Raw genomic sequence first — 14,207 nt, forward strand, 5'->3', positions numbered from 1 at the left:
CTGTTACAGTTTGTGTTAAATATATGAATACCTTGACTATTATGCTACACAGTTTGTGTGCTGTGGTGTGGCCGAGGTACCAGTCTGTTTACCTTCACACATTCCACTTGTACTCTGTGTCATATGCCAAAGATAAGATGTTTAGCATGACAATGAGTGAAATGATAGCTAAACAGACTGGTACCTTGACTAGTTGTGTATATATATTTTTATTTACATTTTTTTTTTTAATACAATTTTCCTTGAGCGGATGTTCGGGGGGAGGAACATAGTTAGAAATCATTTGTACATTGCAAATTGACCACAAGAATCCCAAACGGATATAGTATTTGACCAAAATGATCTTAACTTGATTGCTAACATGCACAACTTTGGGGATTGTATTAACTGTGTAATTAATGAAATACTATAAGGTGTTTTTTCCATTCAGGAAAGCTATGTCGAGTACATTTTGCTCCATCGCCTCCACATCCTGGACAGTATTCATAGGGAAATCACCCCCCTTGGTAGTACTGCTGTCGCTGTTACTACTGTCAGGTTGACTCTTCTTCATCCATGTCTGAGTCCGTCTGCAGATCAGAAATCTCCTCTACCTTTTTAAGTTTGATCTGAGCCTGTTCATAGGTTGCTGTGAAAAGAAAAACATTACGTATTTAGGCTGCTGATCTAGTGCAACATGTTGGTCTTTATGGTCATCTTAGCTGGTACCTAGTTGGGTTAACCTTTTGGGCCAGACATGGGCAAACCCATATGGGCTACAAAATGGGTCCCTATGGCAGCATTTACACAGGCAGCCCAATTCTGATGATCTTTTCCACTAATAAGATCAGCTCTTTTGCCAATAATTGGGTAAAAGATCAGAATTGGTTGCCTGTGTAAATGTAGTCAAATGGACCCTTTACCATTTGAATGGGCTCTAGTTGACATACAGTAACCTTAATCGCTTTTTTTTTTTCATTTGAAAATATTTATATTTTTTTGACCAGTCAGATGTCAGAATAAATTCAAGATCATGTCATTTAAATGTATCTGCTCAGTCTGTTCTAACAAACTGAGTTTAGTCAGCTCAATAATTGAACATGGTATTTATTTTATTTCAGTTAGTATAGGAGGCAAAATTTCAAATTTCAGTTTCATTTGGGTTAGTTTAAGTTTTTTTTATTTGATGAAATCTTTATATATTAAATCTTATAATTCCTCCAAAAATACTTGAATCCTTACTCAAGTTTGTTCGATTCCACTCAAAAAAATCCCCAACATATTACAGCATATGAATCTCGAATCATTTCCCAAGCAATTCCTGAACAATTCATCAGCTTTCTGCAACCAAAATGGCAGCCATCATATTAACCCTTCATGTGGAATACACATCGTCAGTCACAGGCTCAATTAGGAAATGTGTTGATGATGTACCCACAATAACAATCTGGACATACCCCAACCAAAAACCCTGGATTAATGGAGATATCCTTATAATGTCGAGAGCCAGTACTGCAGCATTCATGTCAGCAGAACGAACCCTGATGACGCAACGCAACGCATACAAGGCAAGCAGATAGGAACTCTGCAAAAAAATACAAATTCATTAGGGACGCAAAAACACAATACAGACTCGAACTTGAATTTATGTTCTCAGACTTGCATTGCATTTGGCAAGGACTACAGACTATCACAGAATACAAAGGCAAATCCAACTGTGCGGTGCCCACCTAAGCCTCCCTCCCAGACGAGTTTAACCCATTCTATGCTCACTTCAATGCAGACAACCGAGCCAAACAGGAAGAGTCTTGCTGCTCTGGACGACCGGGTGCTTTCATTTTCAGAGGCTGACGTTAGGAAAACTCTGAAGAGTGAACACTCACAAAGCCGTCGGCCCAGATAGCATCCCTGGCCACGTCCTCAGCGTGTGTGTTAACCAGCTTGCGGGCGTCTTCTTGCACATCTTCAATCTGTCCCTGCCCCAGGCTGCAGTCCCCACCTGCTTTAAGGAGACAACCATCATCCCAGTGCCCAAGAAACATAAGGTGACATGCCCAAATGACTATTGCCCCATGGCGCTCACCTCAATCATCATGAAGGCTTCGGGAGGCTGTTCATGGCCCACATCAAGGCCAGCATACCAGGCACACTGTACCCACTCTTGAGTCAATATGTGTTTAACCCCTTTGTTATGGCAAGCCTAAATAAGTTCACGAGTAAAAATGTTCTTAACAAGTAACGAAATTTGCATGGACTCACTCTGTATGCAATAATAGTGTTTAACATGATTGCCATACAACACTCCTTCCGTGGCCTCCAACTGCTCTTAAACGCTAGTAAAACCAAATGCATGCTTTTCAACCGATCGCTGCCTGCACCCGCATGCCCGACTAGCATCACCACACTGGATGGTTCCGACCTTGAATATGTGGACACCTATAAGTACCTAGGTGTCTGGCTAGACTGCAAACTCTCCTTCCAGACCCATATCAAACATCTCCAATCGAAAATCAAATCAAGAGTCAGCTTTCTATTCCGCAACAAAGCCTCCTTCACTCACGCTGCCAAGCTTACCCTAGTAAAACTGACTATCCTACCGATCCTCGACTTCGGCGATGTCATCTACAAAATCGCTTCCAACACTCTACTCAGCAAACTGGATGCAGTTTATCACAGTGCCATCCGTTTTGTCACTAAAGCACCTTATGCTACCCACCACTGCGACTTGTATGCTCTAGTCGGCTGGCCCTCACTACATATTCGTCGCCAGACCCACTGGCTCCAGGTCATCTACAAGGCCATGCTAGGTAAAGCTCCGCCTTATCTCAGTTCACTGGTCACGATGGCAACACCCATCCGTAGCACGCGCTCCAGCAGGTGTATCTCACTGATCATCCCTAAAGCCAACACCTCATTCGGCCGCCTTTCGTTCCAGTACTCTGCTGCCTGTTACTGGAACAAATTGCAAAAATAGCTGAAGTTGGAGACTTTTATCTCCCTCACCAACTTCAAACATCAGCTATCTGAGCAGCTAACCGATCGCTGCAGCTGTACATAATCTATTGGTAAATAGTCCACCCATTTTCACCTACCTCATCCCCACAGTTTTTATTTATTTACTTTTCTACTCTTTTGCACACCAATATCTCTCTACCTGTACATGATCATCTGATCATTTATCACTCCAGTGTTAATCTGCAATATTGGAATTATTCGCCTACCTCATGCCTTTTGCACACATTGTATATAGACTCCCCTTTTTTTCTACTGTGTTATTGACTTGTTAATTGTTTACTCCATGTGTAACTAACTCTGTGTTGTCTGTTCACACTGCTATGCTTTATCTTGGCCAGGTCGCAGTTGCAAATGAGAACTTGTTCTCAACTAGCCTACCTGGTTAAATAAAGGTGAAATAAAAATAAAAAAATGTTTTGAATGACTCTGTATCCCACACATACAATTATCTGTACAGTCGCACAGTCGAGCAGTGAATATCAAACACAGATTCAACCACAAAGACCAGGGAGGTTTTCCAATGCCTCACAAAGAAGCACACCTATTGGTAGATGGGTAAAAAAAAGAAGCAGACATTGAATATTCCTTTGAGCAAGGTGAAGTAATTAATTACACTTTGGTTGGTGTATCAATACACCCAGTCACTACAAAGATACAGGTGTCCTTGCCGCGATCCACATAAACAGGACTTCGGTAGAGAGAGTTTTAAGTTCTTAGGCGTCCACATCACCAAGGACTTGTCAGGGACTAACAAAATCACACTCTTGTCAAGAGGGCGCAACAGCGTCTCTACTTTCTAAGATGCCTGAAGAAATGCGGCCTGGTACGGGAATTTCTCCATCCATGACCGCAAGGCCCTCCAGCGGTTGATGAAGATGGCCCAGTACATCATTGGGACAGTACACCCACCCATCCAGCACATCTACATGAAACGGTGTCTGAGGAAGGCACTCAGCATCATCAAGGACCCCACACAAGCCAGTCAGGCAGATCGTATCCGATCATTAGGTCTGATATCAACAGTTTTCTATTTACAAGCCATCAGACTGTTGAACACTTGAAATGGACTGACCACCTGCTCTGATTCTCTGCCCCTTAACACACATGTACTCGCTCATGCACACACCCACATTACACTACCGTTCAAAAGTTTGGGGTCACTTAGAAATGTCCTTGTTTTTGAAAGAAAAGCATATTTTTCGTCCATTAAAATAACATGAAATTAATCAGAAATACAGTGTAGACATTGTTAATGTTGTAAATTACTATTGTAGCTGGAAACGGCTGAATTTTAATGGAATATCTACATAGGCGTACAGAGGCCTTTTATCAACAACCATCCCGCCTGTGTTCTAATGGTACGTTGTGTTAGCTAATCCAAGTTTTTCATTTTAAAAGGCTAATTGATCATTAGAAATCCCTTTTACAATTATCTTAGCACAGCTGAAAACTGTTGTTCTGATTAAAGAAGCAATAAATCTGGCCTTCTTTAGACTAGTTGAGTATCTGGAGCATCAGCATTTGTGGGTTTGATTACAGGCTCAAAATGGCCAGAAGCAAAGACCTTTCTTCTGAATCTCGTCAGTCTATTCTTGTTCTGAGAAATTAAGGCTGTTCCATGCGTGAAATTGCCAAGAAACTGAAGATCTCGTACAACGCTGCAAACTAGCTCTAACCAGAATAGAAAGAGGAGTGGGAGGCCCCAGTTTACAACTGAGCAAGAGGACAAGTACATTAGAGTGTCTTGTTTGAGAAACAGACGCCTCAAAGTCCTCAATTGGCAGCTTCATTAAATAGTACCCGCAAAACACCCGTCTCAACATCAACAGTGAAGAGGCGACTCCGGGATGCTGGCCTTCTCAACCCATTTAAAATTGATACAGGGCCCATTTGGTACCCATGTTGTAGCCCACATGGGTTTGCCTGTTTGTGACCCAAATGGTTTTCCTGATTGAGTCCCAATCCTCATTCCTGAAAAATAACACAAGATTTGCTCACTTACAGCCCGTTAAAAAGTATTCCCATTTGGGACCTACATGTAACCCACATGGGTTTGTCCATGTCTGACCCAAAAGGTTACCCAGTTGCTAATTTTGAAAGTACCATACTTTATTCCAAATTACTTCTCAGATGTAATTATTTGCAAACAGGGACAATTCCGTTGCAAACTGGACACGCTGATTTGGCATTGGAGAAATGTGATAAAATTAACACATAGGCCTTTCTCTCTGTCCATTATCCCGTAATATGTAAAAAATGATGTAGAATTGCACGACGTTTTTATAAAATGCTATTTTTCCCGGACCTGCAAATATGATGATAGATTCATGCAATGCTTTTACTATAAATTAGATATTTCCACTACTACTCTTAGTACAACGAATAACCGTTTTTAAAACTGCATATGTAAGGCTTGCTCAGTCCATGAAGGTAGAATGTTTCAATTCTAGCGTATCTCACGCAAACATTTTTTCTTTCACTTTCTAACACCTGTTGATGACGTGAAACGATCAGGGCGCGCCCCCTGCCAAGTCAGTGTGCGTTGCCAGAGTATACAGTTGCCTTGCCGTAGGCGTAGAAGACAGTGAACACGGAAGACAGTTCCGGGTTTATTATTCACAGACAGCAGTCGTTATCATTCTGTAGTTAGTCACATATCATTTCAGAAAACGATGTCACTTTTAATGGATAACCAATTTGGAGAACTTCCAGTCGACAAATCAGTGGATACAAAGTTCTTTCTGGAGTCAGTGGCATATCTTCCGCCTTTTTTTGGTGAGTACAGAAGTACACCTGAACGGTCGGTAGACGACCTGTAGCCTATCACATTCATTGGTCTTCATGAAACTGGAGAGGCGCTCAAGTTGTCTCACAGTCACCGATACCTTAGAAAATGTCGTCACTTCATTTTCTTTTTGTTTCACTTTTCATGATTGTCCTCCCCTATAGCAACATTTAGAAATACACGGAACTAAATTAAAAACAATCAACTTAAATGTGTATTTAGTCTAAGAAACCAACACAGGTTTGACTAAGTTGGCTAGACAGTGCCATTGACCTTGTTGAATAAACAACATATGACGTTGAGTAAGTACAGCGCCGTTATAATCGCTTTGTTAACGACAGAGTTGCATAAAGATGACCATCACCCAACCGAATAGAGTAGGCCTACCATAATAACCTGTTATTACATTTTGAATGATCCGCAAATAAACTCTTTGTGGGTGGCTCAATCACAGGCTCATTTTGAGATTTAAATGCGCTAGTAGTGTCTGTGTGGTAACAACCTTCCACGATGTTGTTTTTACATATTGGAAATGTCAAGGAATAATCTTAACATAAAGTGTAATAATCTGATTTTAAAACCAAGGAAGTATTGAGGTGGTGAAACCAAAGTGCAAGAGGGGCCATGTGAATTAGTATGCAGCTGCTGTAGCTCTTCTCTCTCTCCTCCCACACTGCCTGCTGCATTGGCCTCCTTGTGACTTTAGACTTGAATGGACCCTTTTCTCTATTGATTGCCCAACAAGAAACTTTCATATAATTCACATAAGCATTGTGGGAGAATAAGTGTCATTTCTATTCTATTCTTTCCTTCCCCAAGGATGTTTCTCCGGCTATATCCAAGATGCTGTGTCTGCATTTACTCATAACTGCTTGGTTGCATTTCAATCCAATGTTTTGTCCCTCTCTTTCTTCTTTCCAGACTGCCTGGGGTCAAAAGTATTTGTTCCTATCAAATCAGACATCAGTGGCAATATAACAGTAAGTATATTTTCCACACCCTCTAATTGTGCCTTGAAATAAGAGTGATCCTACAGCAACAAATGCCTACATCTATACATTTTGTTGTTAATAATTTCCTTCCAGAAAATCAGAAGTGTGTATGACAAGGACCCTGCCAAGTATGCAACACTACAGCAGATAGTGGAGTCAGAGAAGGAGGCATATGGCACAGAGTGGCCCAAAGTGGGAGCCACCTTGGCCCTGATGTGGCTGAAGAGGTGAGCTCAGAATCATCTCACCTGAATGTGTTTAAGGCTGTGTTTACAGTGGTAGCCCAATTCTGATATTTTCTTTCACTAATTACTCTTTTGACCAATCAGATCAGTTCTGAAGAATATCTGATTGTGGTTGGTCAAAAGATCAGAATTGCGATGACTAGAGGCTGTGAAATGGTGTTCTTATTTCTAGATAGAGATCTGCACGTCATGAATAATGTTGTGACTGAAATTAAATGAGTTAAGCTGATTGTCCTCTCTCCTGCAGAGGCCTCCGTTTCATCCAGATCCTGCTTCAGAGCTTGGCAGATGGAGAGAAAGATGAGAACAACCCTAACCTCATCCGTGTCAATATCAACAAAGCCTACGACCAGGCCCTGAAGAAATACCACGGCTGGCTAGTGCAGAAGATCTTTAAGGTGAGACCATGTGACTACAGTCATGTGGTAGCATAGTCTTGAACTCCTAGCCTTTTACTTGTGACTTGGTGTTCTACTGAACCCTGGTTCTCAAGCACCTCTGAGTGTATTGATTTCATATTGAACTTAATTTCTACATGTAATAACTGAAAACGACAGATTGAATTTGAATGTAGATGAACTGCCCAGCTAAGGTGTAGTAACTATGTAACAACTGGATTTCTCTTTGTCCCCTCCAGGCGGCATTGCTTGCAGCACCCTATAAGTCAGACTTTATAAAGGCCCTGTCAAAAGGTCAAGAGGTCAGAGAGGAGGACTGCATGGCTAGTGTACGCCAGTTCCTCATCAATTACACGGCCACAGTGGATGCAATCTATGAGATGTACACAACGCTGAATGCAGAGCTGGACTATAGTGTTTGATGTCCCCCATACTGGACCACAGCAGCATCCTGCGTGTTATTTTCTTTCAGTCTTCTATTTTTCATCCTTTCTCTCAGGTTATGGAACTTTCCAGCTTATGAGGATTGAGGACTTTATTTCAATGACGCTGTTTTTATTCTTATCACCATTTGTATTATTAATTTCACGTCCCTCCTTTTAAGTCTCTCCCTACTAAATGTTGACGGTTTGGCCCCAGGTGAGTTGCTACTGGATGGAAAGTGGCATATTCCGTGTTGAGTCTGTTATAAATTCAAGAAATGTAAAAATTGCAGGAATGTTACAGGTCTAGCACAACTCTTGTTGTGTAAGCCCATTAAGCGGTCTGCTGCAGTTACACATGATCCACCATCAGGTAAGAGACATTTAGAAGTGATACCCAGAGAGCTGGTCAGTGTTATTCTAGTACTGTATCTCTCTTTGTGGGAGGGAAGAGTGTATCTGCTGATGATACAAGACTCATGAAATCCCTACTGTAACTACCCTGAAACGTGAGATAGTACCCTCACTGCCCTGTAGCTATGGGAAGAGTTAACTACCCCGTGCCTTTAGAGATTATAACCAGCATTAGTGGTTTTAATGCTTAGTGCCGTCTGTTGTGTGATGTTTTGTTTGTGGCTTCTGCATGTTTGTTTGAACAAATGTAAATGTAAATGTAAACTGAATCTTTAGTTGAGTAGGGTTGCACTTCCTTCATGTCTTTTTGAAATACATATTTTCAATCCATTTAATTTGTTCGACACATTTTGCATTTAACATTTTAGCCATTTAGCAGATGCTCTTATCCAGAGGGACTAACAGTTAGTGCAAAAAATAAATAGCAGCTATCAGCAAATGCAGTGCTAGACAATGCCAAACAGTATTTGGCACATACATTTACATGTCAGTTTCATTCACTATTGGGGTGTTGCACTTCATGTGATTTTGAAAGCTTGCTGTAATAGCAACATTTTATTTGACTTCAGAAAGTGTATTGTTTCTGAAATAGTACTGTATTTCCTAATTGTTGGAATAACATTTATTGGCTCAAATCAGTTCAAAGAGCATGGTCAATGCAATCTAATTATTTATTTGTGAGATACATGCTTGTGTTTGTCCTGTATGTATACCTGGAATATGATGATGTGCATTGATAACATTGAAGTGATTTTTTAGGTCAATCACGATCAAAACATCCCACCACCTGAACAGCTTCTTCCCCCATGCCGTGGCCCTTACCAACCGGTCACAATGATCTCCTCATTCAAGGACTAGGCACTGTTTACTATTCATCCAAGGACGATGCACCCTGCACTTTCATAGAACTGCACATTACTCCCAGTGTGGTCATCTGCTGCAATAGCCAATCTGTGACAAGGATCGATGAGTTGTGACTTCCGATATGCCATTCTGCACACCACTGTTGTACTGTACTGCACCATTATTTGTGTTTGTGGACCGCCTGTTAGTTTGCACAATTCTTGCCATTCTCCTTCGACCTCACTCATCAACGAGCTGTTATCGTGCGCCATTGCGCGCATGTTGATTTTGTCCCCCCACACCATACGTGTTCAGGACACACTCTGAACCAACAATATTAATTTGGGGACAGGTCAAAAAGCATTAAACATTTATGGAAATTTAGCTAGCTAGCATGCTGTTGCTAGCTAATTTGTCCTGGGGTATAAACATAGGGTTTTTATTTTACCTGAAATGCACAAGGTCCTCTACTATGACAATTAATCCACAGATAAGGGTAAAAGTTTGTTTTCTAGTAATCTCTCCTCCTTCAGACTTCTTCTTTGGACTTAATACTGTATGGCAGTTGGCAACCAACTTTAAGGTACATTACCACAACCAACTGGACTGGAAACCTCAGTTCACCTGTCAATCACCCACATGGGTATATGCTCTTAAAAACCAACGAGGAGATGGCATGTGGGTATATGCTCCTAAACCCCAATAAGGAGATGGGAGAGGCAGGACTTGCAGCACATCAAGCGTCACAAATAGAACTAAGTTCTATTTTAACACTTGGCTACACAGACGCTCGTTGACACCCGTGAGCAGTGTGGGTGCAATGGTTGAATGACATTTATTTTGCAGCGCTTGCGGTCCGATCAGCATGTAAGTCGCTTAGGTCACTTGTTTTGCCCATTGTAACGTTCAATCGAACAGTAACTGAATGCCTCGATGCCTGTCTGCTTGCTTTATATACTAGCAAGCCACGGCCATGTGACTCACTCTGTAGGAGCGATCCATTTTTGTGAACAGGCCGGTGAGTGTATATTTCCCTTATAGCATATCATCCCGTAAATGGATTTATTCATACATCTATACATGTACAATTCATAATGTAGCTTATAGTGTAGTCTGTCGTTTTTAGCGTGGTGTTCATTGTCTACATACTGTATGTGGATATATGTGTGTGTATATTCTGTTTGTCTGTATATTCTGTTTATTGTGGCAGCACCATTTCACAGAGTCAAATTCCCGTACATGCTAATGTATTTGGCTAGTAAAGGTGATTCTGATTTCACTGAATAATCTGTAGATTTCTATATACATATTGCATTTTTAAGATTTAAGGGGGTTCTGTGTATTGAGTCACGTTAGTGTCTTTCATCACTTCATACTTAAACCAGCTACTGCCTCTATCCGTCATAAGAAGCAATTCACTTGTCAACCTCATGGAGGAGACATTTACTAAATGTTAGTTCATTGATTGTGACCTTCTCATGGGATGCAGTTGCAACTTTTATCCAAAAGCGGTCACCTGTTTGTTTACACGCAACAAAACTACTATGTAGTTAGAAGAAATAAAATAGTTAGATACTTAGACAAATGTCACACAATGGTACAATAATCGACAATAAAACACATTGCAGATCACTAAAATAGAGTTGATACAAAACATTCATAGTCAATCATGGTACATATCAGTTATAATACATGATGTAATCTAAACAAAAATTTACAATTTTGTTACCTGATAAAATATATTTTCTTTCATTATTTTAATCTAGACCGTTAAAAAGATAATTTTGGCTGGACAGTTGATGGAAAATGATCATCCCTAATGTCATTGTATAACATGTAAAGTACTGTATGTATGCGCTGTAGATAAAGGGGCATAAAATACTGGAACACTTTCATACTCCACATTTACTCTGCATCTTTATTTCCAATAGCATTATGCAGTCAAGATACTCGGATGACTGCTCTAATGAGATCTTTCCTTTTTCACCAATCCCATTTGACCAATACTTTCCCCCTATTCCACTGACTCACATCCCGTTTCCTTCCCTTTCCCCTTCTTCCTCCATGATCTCCCCTCTCTCGCTGTCCCTGAGGGACCCTGGTGGTGCTAGAGGATAGAGTGGCTCCTATCCCTCTGATCTTGTGCTGTTCAGGGCGAACAGGCCCTGTAATCCTGCAGGTTTATCAGCACAACTGCCTCAGGTTCAGCCAGGAACCAGGGCAGACGGGGAGGAACAGGACGGGAAGCCCCAAAGCAAGGCAGACAAAACACAAGAGACTAGGGCCTCACTAACAGCTCCACCTTTTCAACAGGCCTACTCAACACATAAACACTTTGAAGAAACAGCTTAATCAACAGCCCCTATTTCCAGCAGGGGTGTCAAACATGCAGCCCCCAATCTGATTTATTGCGACCCCCATTTGTGCGCCTAACATGTATGAATAAAATAAAATAAAAATCCAATGAGATGTTATTTGTCACATGCTTCGTAAACATGCTTTGACTAACAGTGAAATGATTACTTACGGCTCCTTTTCCATCAATGCAGAGTTAAAGATAAAAAACCAGAAATAGTGACACAAGGAAAAAAATACACAGTGAATAACAAGTAAAAATAACATTGCTATAGACAGGGAGTACTAGTGCAGAGTTGATGTGCAGGAGTACGAGGTAAATTAAAGGACCTACAGTTGAAGTCGGAAGTTTACATTTATTGAGTGTATGTAAACTTCCCGACCCACTGGGAATGTGATGAATGAAAAGCTGAAATTATTTTCTCTACTATTATTCTGAAATGTCACATTCTTAAAAATAAAGTGGTGATCCTAACTGACCTAGAACAAGGATTAAAAGTCGGGAATTGAGAAAAACTGAGTTTAAATGTACTTGGCTAAGGTGTATGTAAACTTTAGACTTCAACTGTATACACACACACACACACACACCTCTTTAAAGGATGCACTAGCTCCAAGCTACCCCACACCGTTGGAGCCATTCTGTAATAAAAGCTACTAAATAGAATAGAATCACCCTTTCAAATAATAACAAAAAAGCATCCAGTTTCAACAGCCAACAGTAAATCCTTAGGCAGCGATGCTATAATCATGTAATAGACATGCTGTTTCAATGATTAAATATATATATATATATATCACACACAGTGCCAGTCAAGAGTTAGAACACCTACTCATTCAAGGGTTAGTGTTCATTTTTACTATGTTCTACATTGTAGAATAATAGTGAAGACAACACAACTATGAAATTACACACATGGAGTCGTGTAGTAACCAAAAAAGTGCTAAACAAATCAAAATATATTTAATATTTGAGAATCTTCAAAAGTAGCCACCATTTGCCTTGACAGTTTTGTACACTTTTGGTATTCTCTCAACCAGCTTCCTGAGGTAGTCACCTGGAAGGTATTTCAATTAGCAGAGGGAGCACCCCCGTAACCAAAACGACGGGACAGTAGTGGAGAGGGTGGAAAGTTTTAAGTTCCTCAGCTTACACATCACGGACAAACTGAATTGGTCCACCCACACAGACAGCGTGGTGAAGAAGGCGCAGTAGCGCCTCTTCAACCTCAGGAGGCTGAAGAAATTCAGCTTGTCACCAAAAGCATTCACAAACTTTTACAGATGCACAATCGAGATCGAGAGCATCCTGTCAGGCTGTATCACTGCCTGGTACGGCAACTGCTCCGCCCACAACCGTAACGCTCTCCAGAGGGTAGTGAGGTCTGCACAACACATCACCGGGAGCAAACTACCTGCCCTCCAGGACACCTACACCACCCGATGTCACAGGAAGGCCATAAAGATCATCAAGGACAACAACCGGGTGGTTGAACAGCCACTGCCTGTTCACCCCGCTATCATCCAGAAGGCGAGGTCAGTACAGGGTCTTCAAAGCAGGGACAGAGAGACTGAAAAACAGCTTCTATCTCAAGGCCATCAGACTGTTAAACAGCCACCACTAACATTGAGTGGCTGCTGCCAACATACTGACTCAACTCCAGCCACTTTAATAATGGAAAAATGTATGTACATTTTTTTTTATCACAAGCCACTTTAAACAATGCCACTTAATATAATGTTTACATACCCTACATGACTCATCTCATATGTATATACTGTACTTGATACCATCTACTGCATCTTGCCTATGTCGTTCTGTACCATCACTCATTCATATATCTTTATGTATATATTCTTCATCCCTTTACACTTATGTGTATAAGGTAGTTGTTGTGAAATGGTTAGGTTAGATTACTCGTTGGTTATTACTGCATTGTCGGAACTAGAAGCACAAGCATTTCGCTACACTCGCATTAACATCTGCTAACATTGTGTATGTCATGTGTATGACAAATACAACTTGATTTGATTTGAATTAACAGATGTCCCTTGTTAAAAGTTCATTTGTGGAATTTCTTTCCTTCTTAATGCGTTTCAGCCAATCAGTTGTGCTGTAACAAGGTATGGGTGGTATACAGAAGATGGCCCTATTCAGTAAAAGACCAAGTCCATATTATGGAAAGAACAGCTCAAATAAGAAAAATGACAGTCCATCATTACTTTAAGACATGGTCAGTTAATCTGGAGAATTGAAGACTTTGAAAGTTTCTTCAAGTGTAGTCACAAAAACCATCAAACTCCATGATGAAACTGGCTCTCATGAGGACCACCACAGGAAAGGAAGACCCAGAGTTACTTCTGCAGCAGAGGATAAGTTCATTAGAGTTACCAGCCTCAGAAATGGGCAATTAACTGCACCTCAGACTGCAGCCCAAATAAATGCTTCACAGAGTTCAAGTAACAGATATCATCTGTTCAGAGGAGACTGCATGAAATCAGGCCTTCATGGTCAAATTGCTGCAAAGAAACCACTACTAAATGACACCAATAAGAATAAGAGACTTGCTTGGTGCAAGAAACATAAGAAATGGACATTAGACCGGTGGAAATCTGTCCTTTGGTCTGATGAGTCCAAATTTGAGATTTTTAGTTCCAACCGCCGTGTCTTTGTGAGACGCAGAGTAGGTGAACTGATGATCTCGGCATGTGTGGTTCCCACTGTGAAGCATGGAGGAGGAGGTGTAATGGTGCTTTGC

The 14,207-nt window shown here is 40.9% G+C and overlaps 1 protein-coding gene across 1 annotated transcript; it reads left to right on the forward strand.

Moving 5' to 3' along the window:
* Positions 1-5,537: 5,537 nt before the first annotated feature.
* LOC118391422 (glycolipid transfer protein-like) lies at positions 5,538-8,580 on the forward strand. Its single transcript, XM_035782806.2, has 5 exons — positions 5,538-5,769; positions 6,701-6,759; positions 6,865-6,998; positions 7,264-7,414; positions 7,654-8,580. Exons 1-5 carry the CDS (start codon positions 5,667-5,669, stop codon positions 7,834-7,836), a joined length of 630 nt encoding a protein of 209 aa, XP_035638699.1. The 5' UTR covers positions 5,538-5,666; the 3' UTR covers positions 7,837-8,580.
* Positions 8,581-14,207: the final 5,627 nt, after the last annotated feature.

The sequence above is a fragment of the Oncorhynchus keta genome, chromosome 12 (genome assembly GCF_023373465.1).
Source record: "Oncorhynchus keta strain PuntledgeMale-10-30-2019 chromosome 12, Oket_V2, whole genome shotgun sequence".
In the NCBI taxonomy this organism is placed as follows: Eukaryota; Metazoa; Chordata; class Actinopteri; order Salmoniformes; family Salmonidae; genus Oncorhynchus; species Oncorhynchus keta.

Coding starts and splice junctions, on each gene's coding strand:
- LOC118391422 (XM_035782806.2), top strand. CDS start 5,667: ATGTCACTTTTAATGGATAACCAATTTGGAGAACTTCCAGTCGACAAA. Junction 6,760..6,864: donor ACATCAGTGGCAATATAACA/GTAAGTATATTT, acceptor ATTTCCTTCCAG/AAAATCAGAAGTGTGTATGA. Junction 6,999..7,263: donor GCCCTGATGTGGCTGAAGAG/GTGAGCTCAGAA, acceptor TCTCTCCTGCAG/AGGCCTCCGTTTCATCCAGA.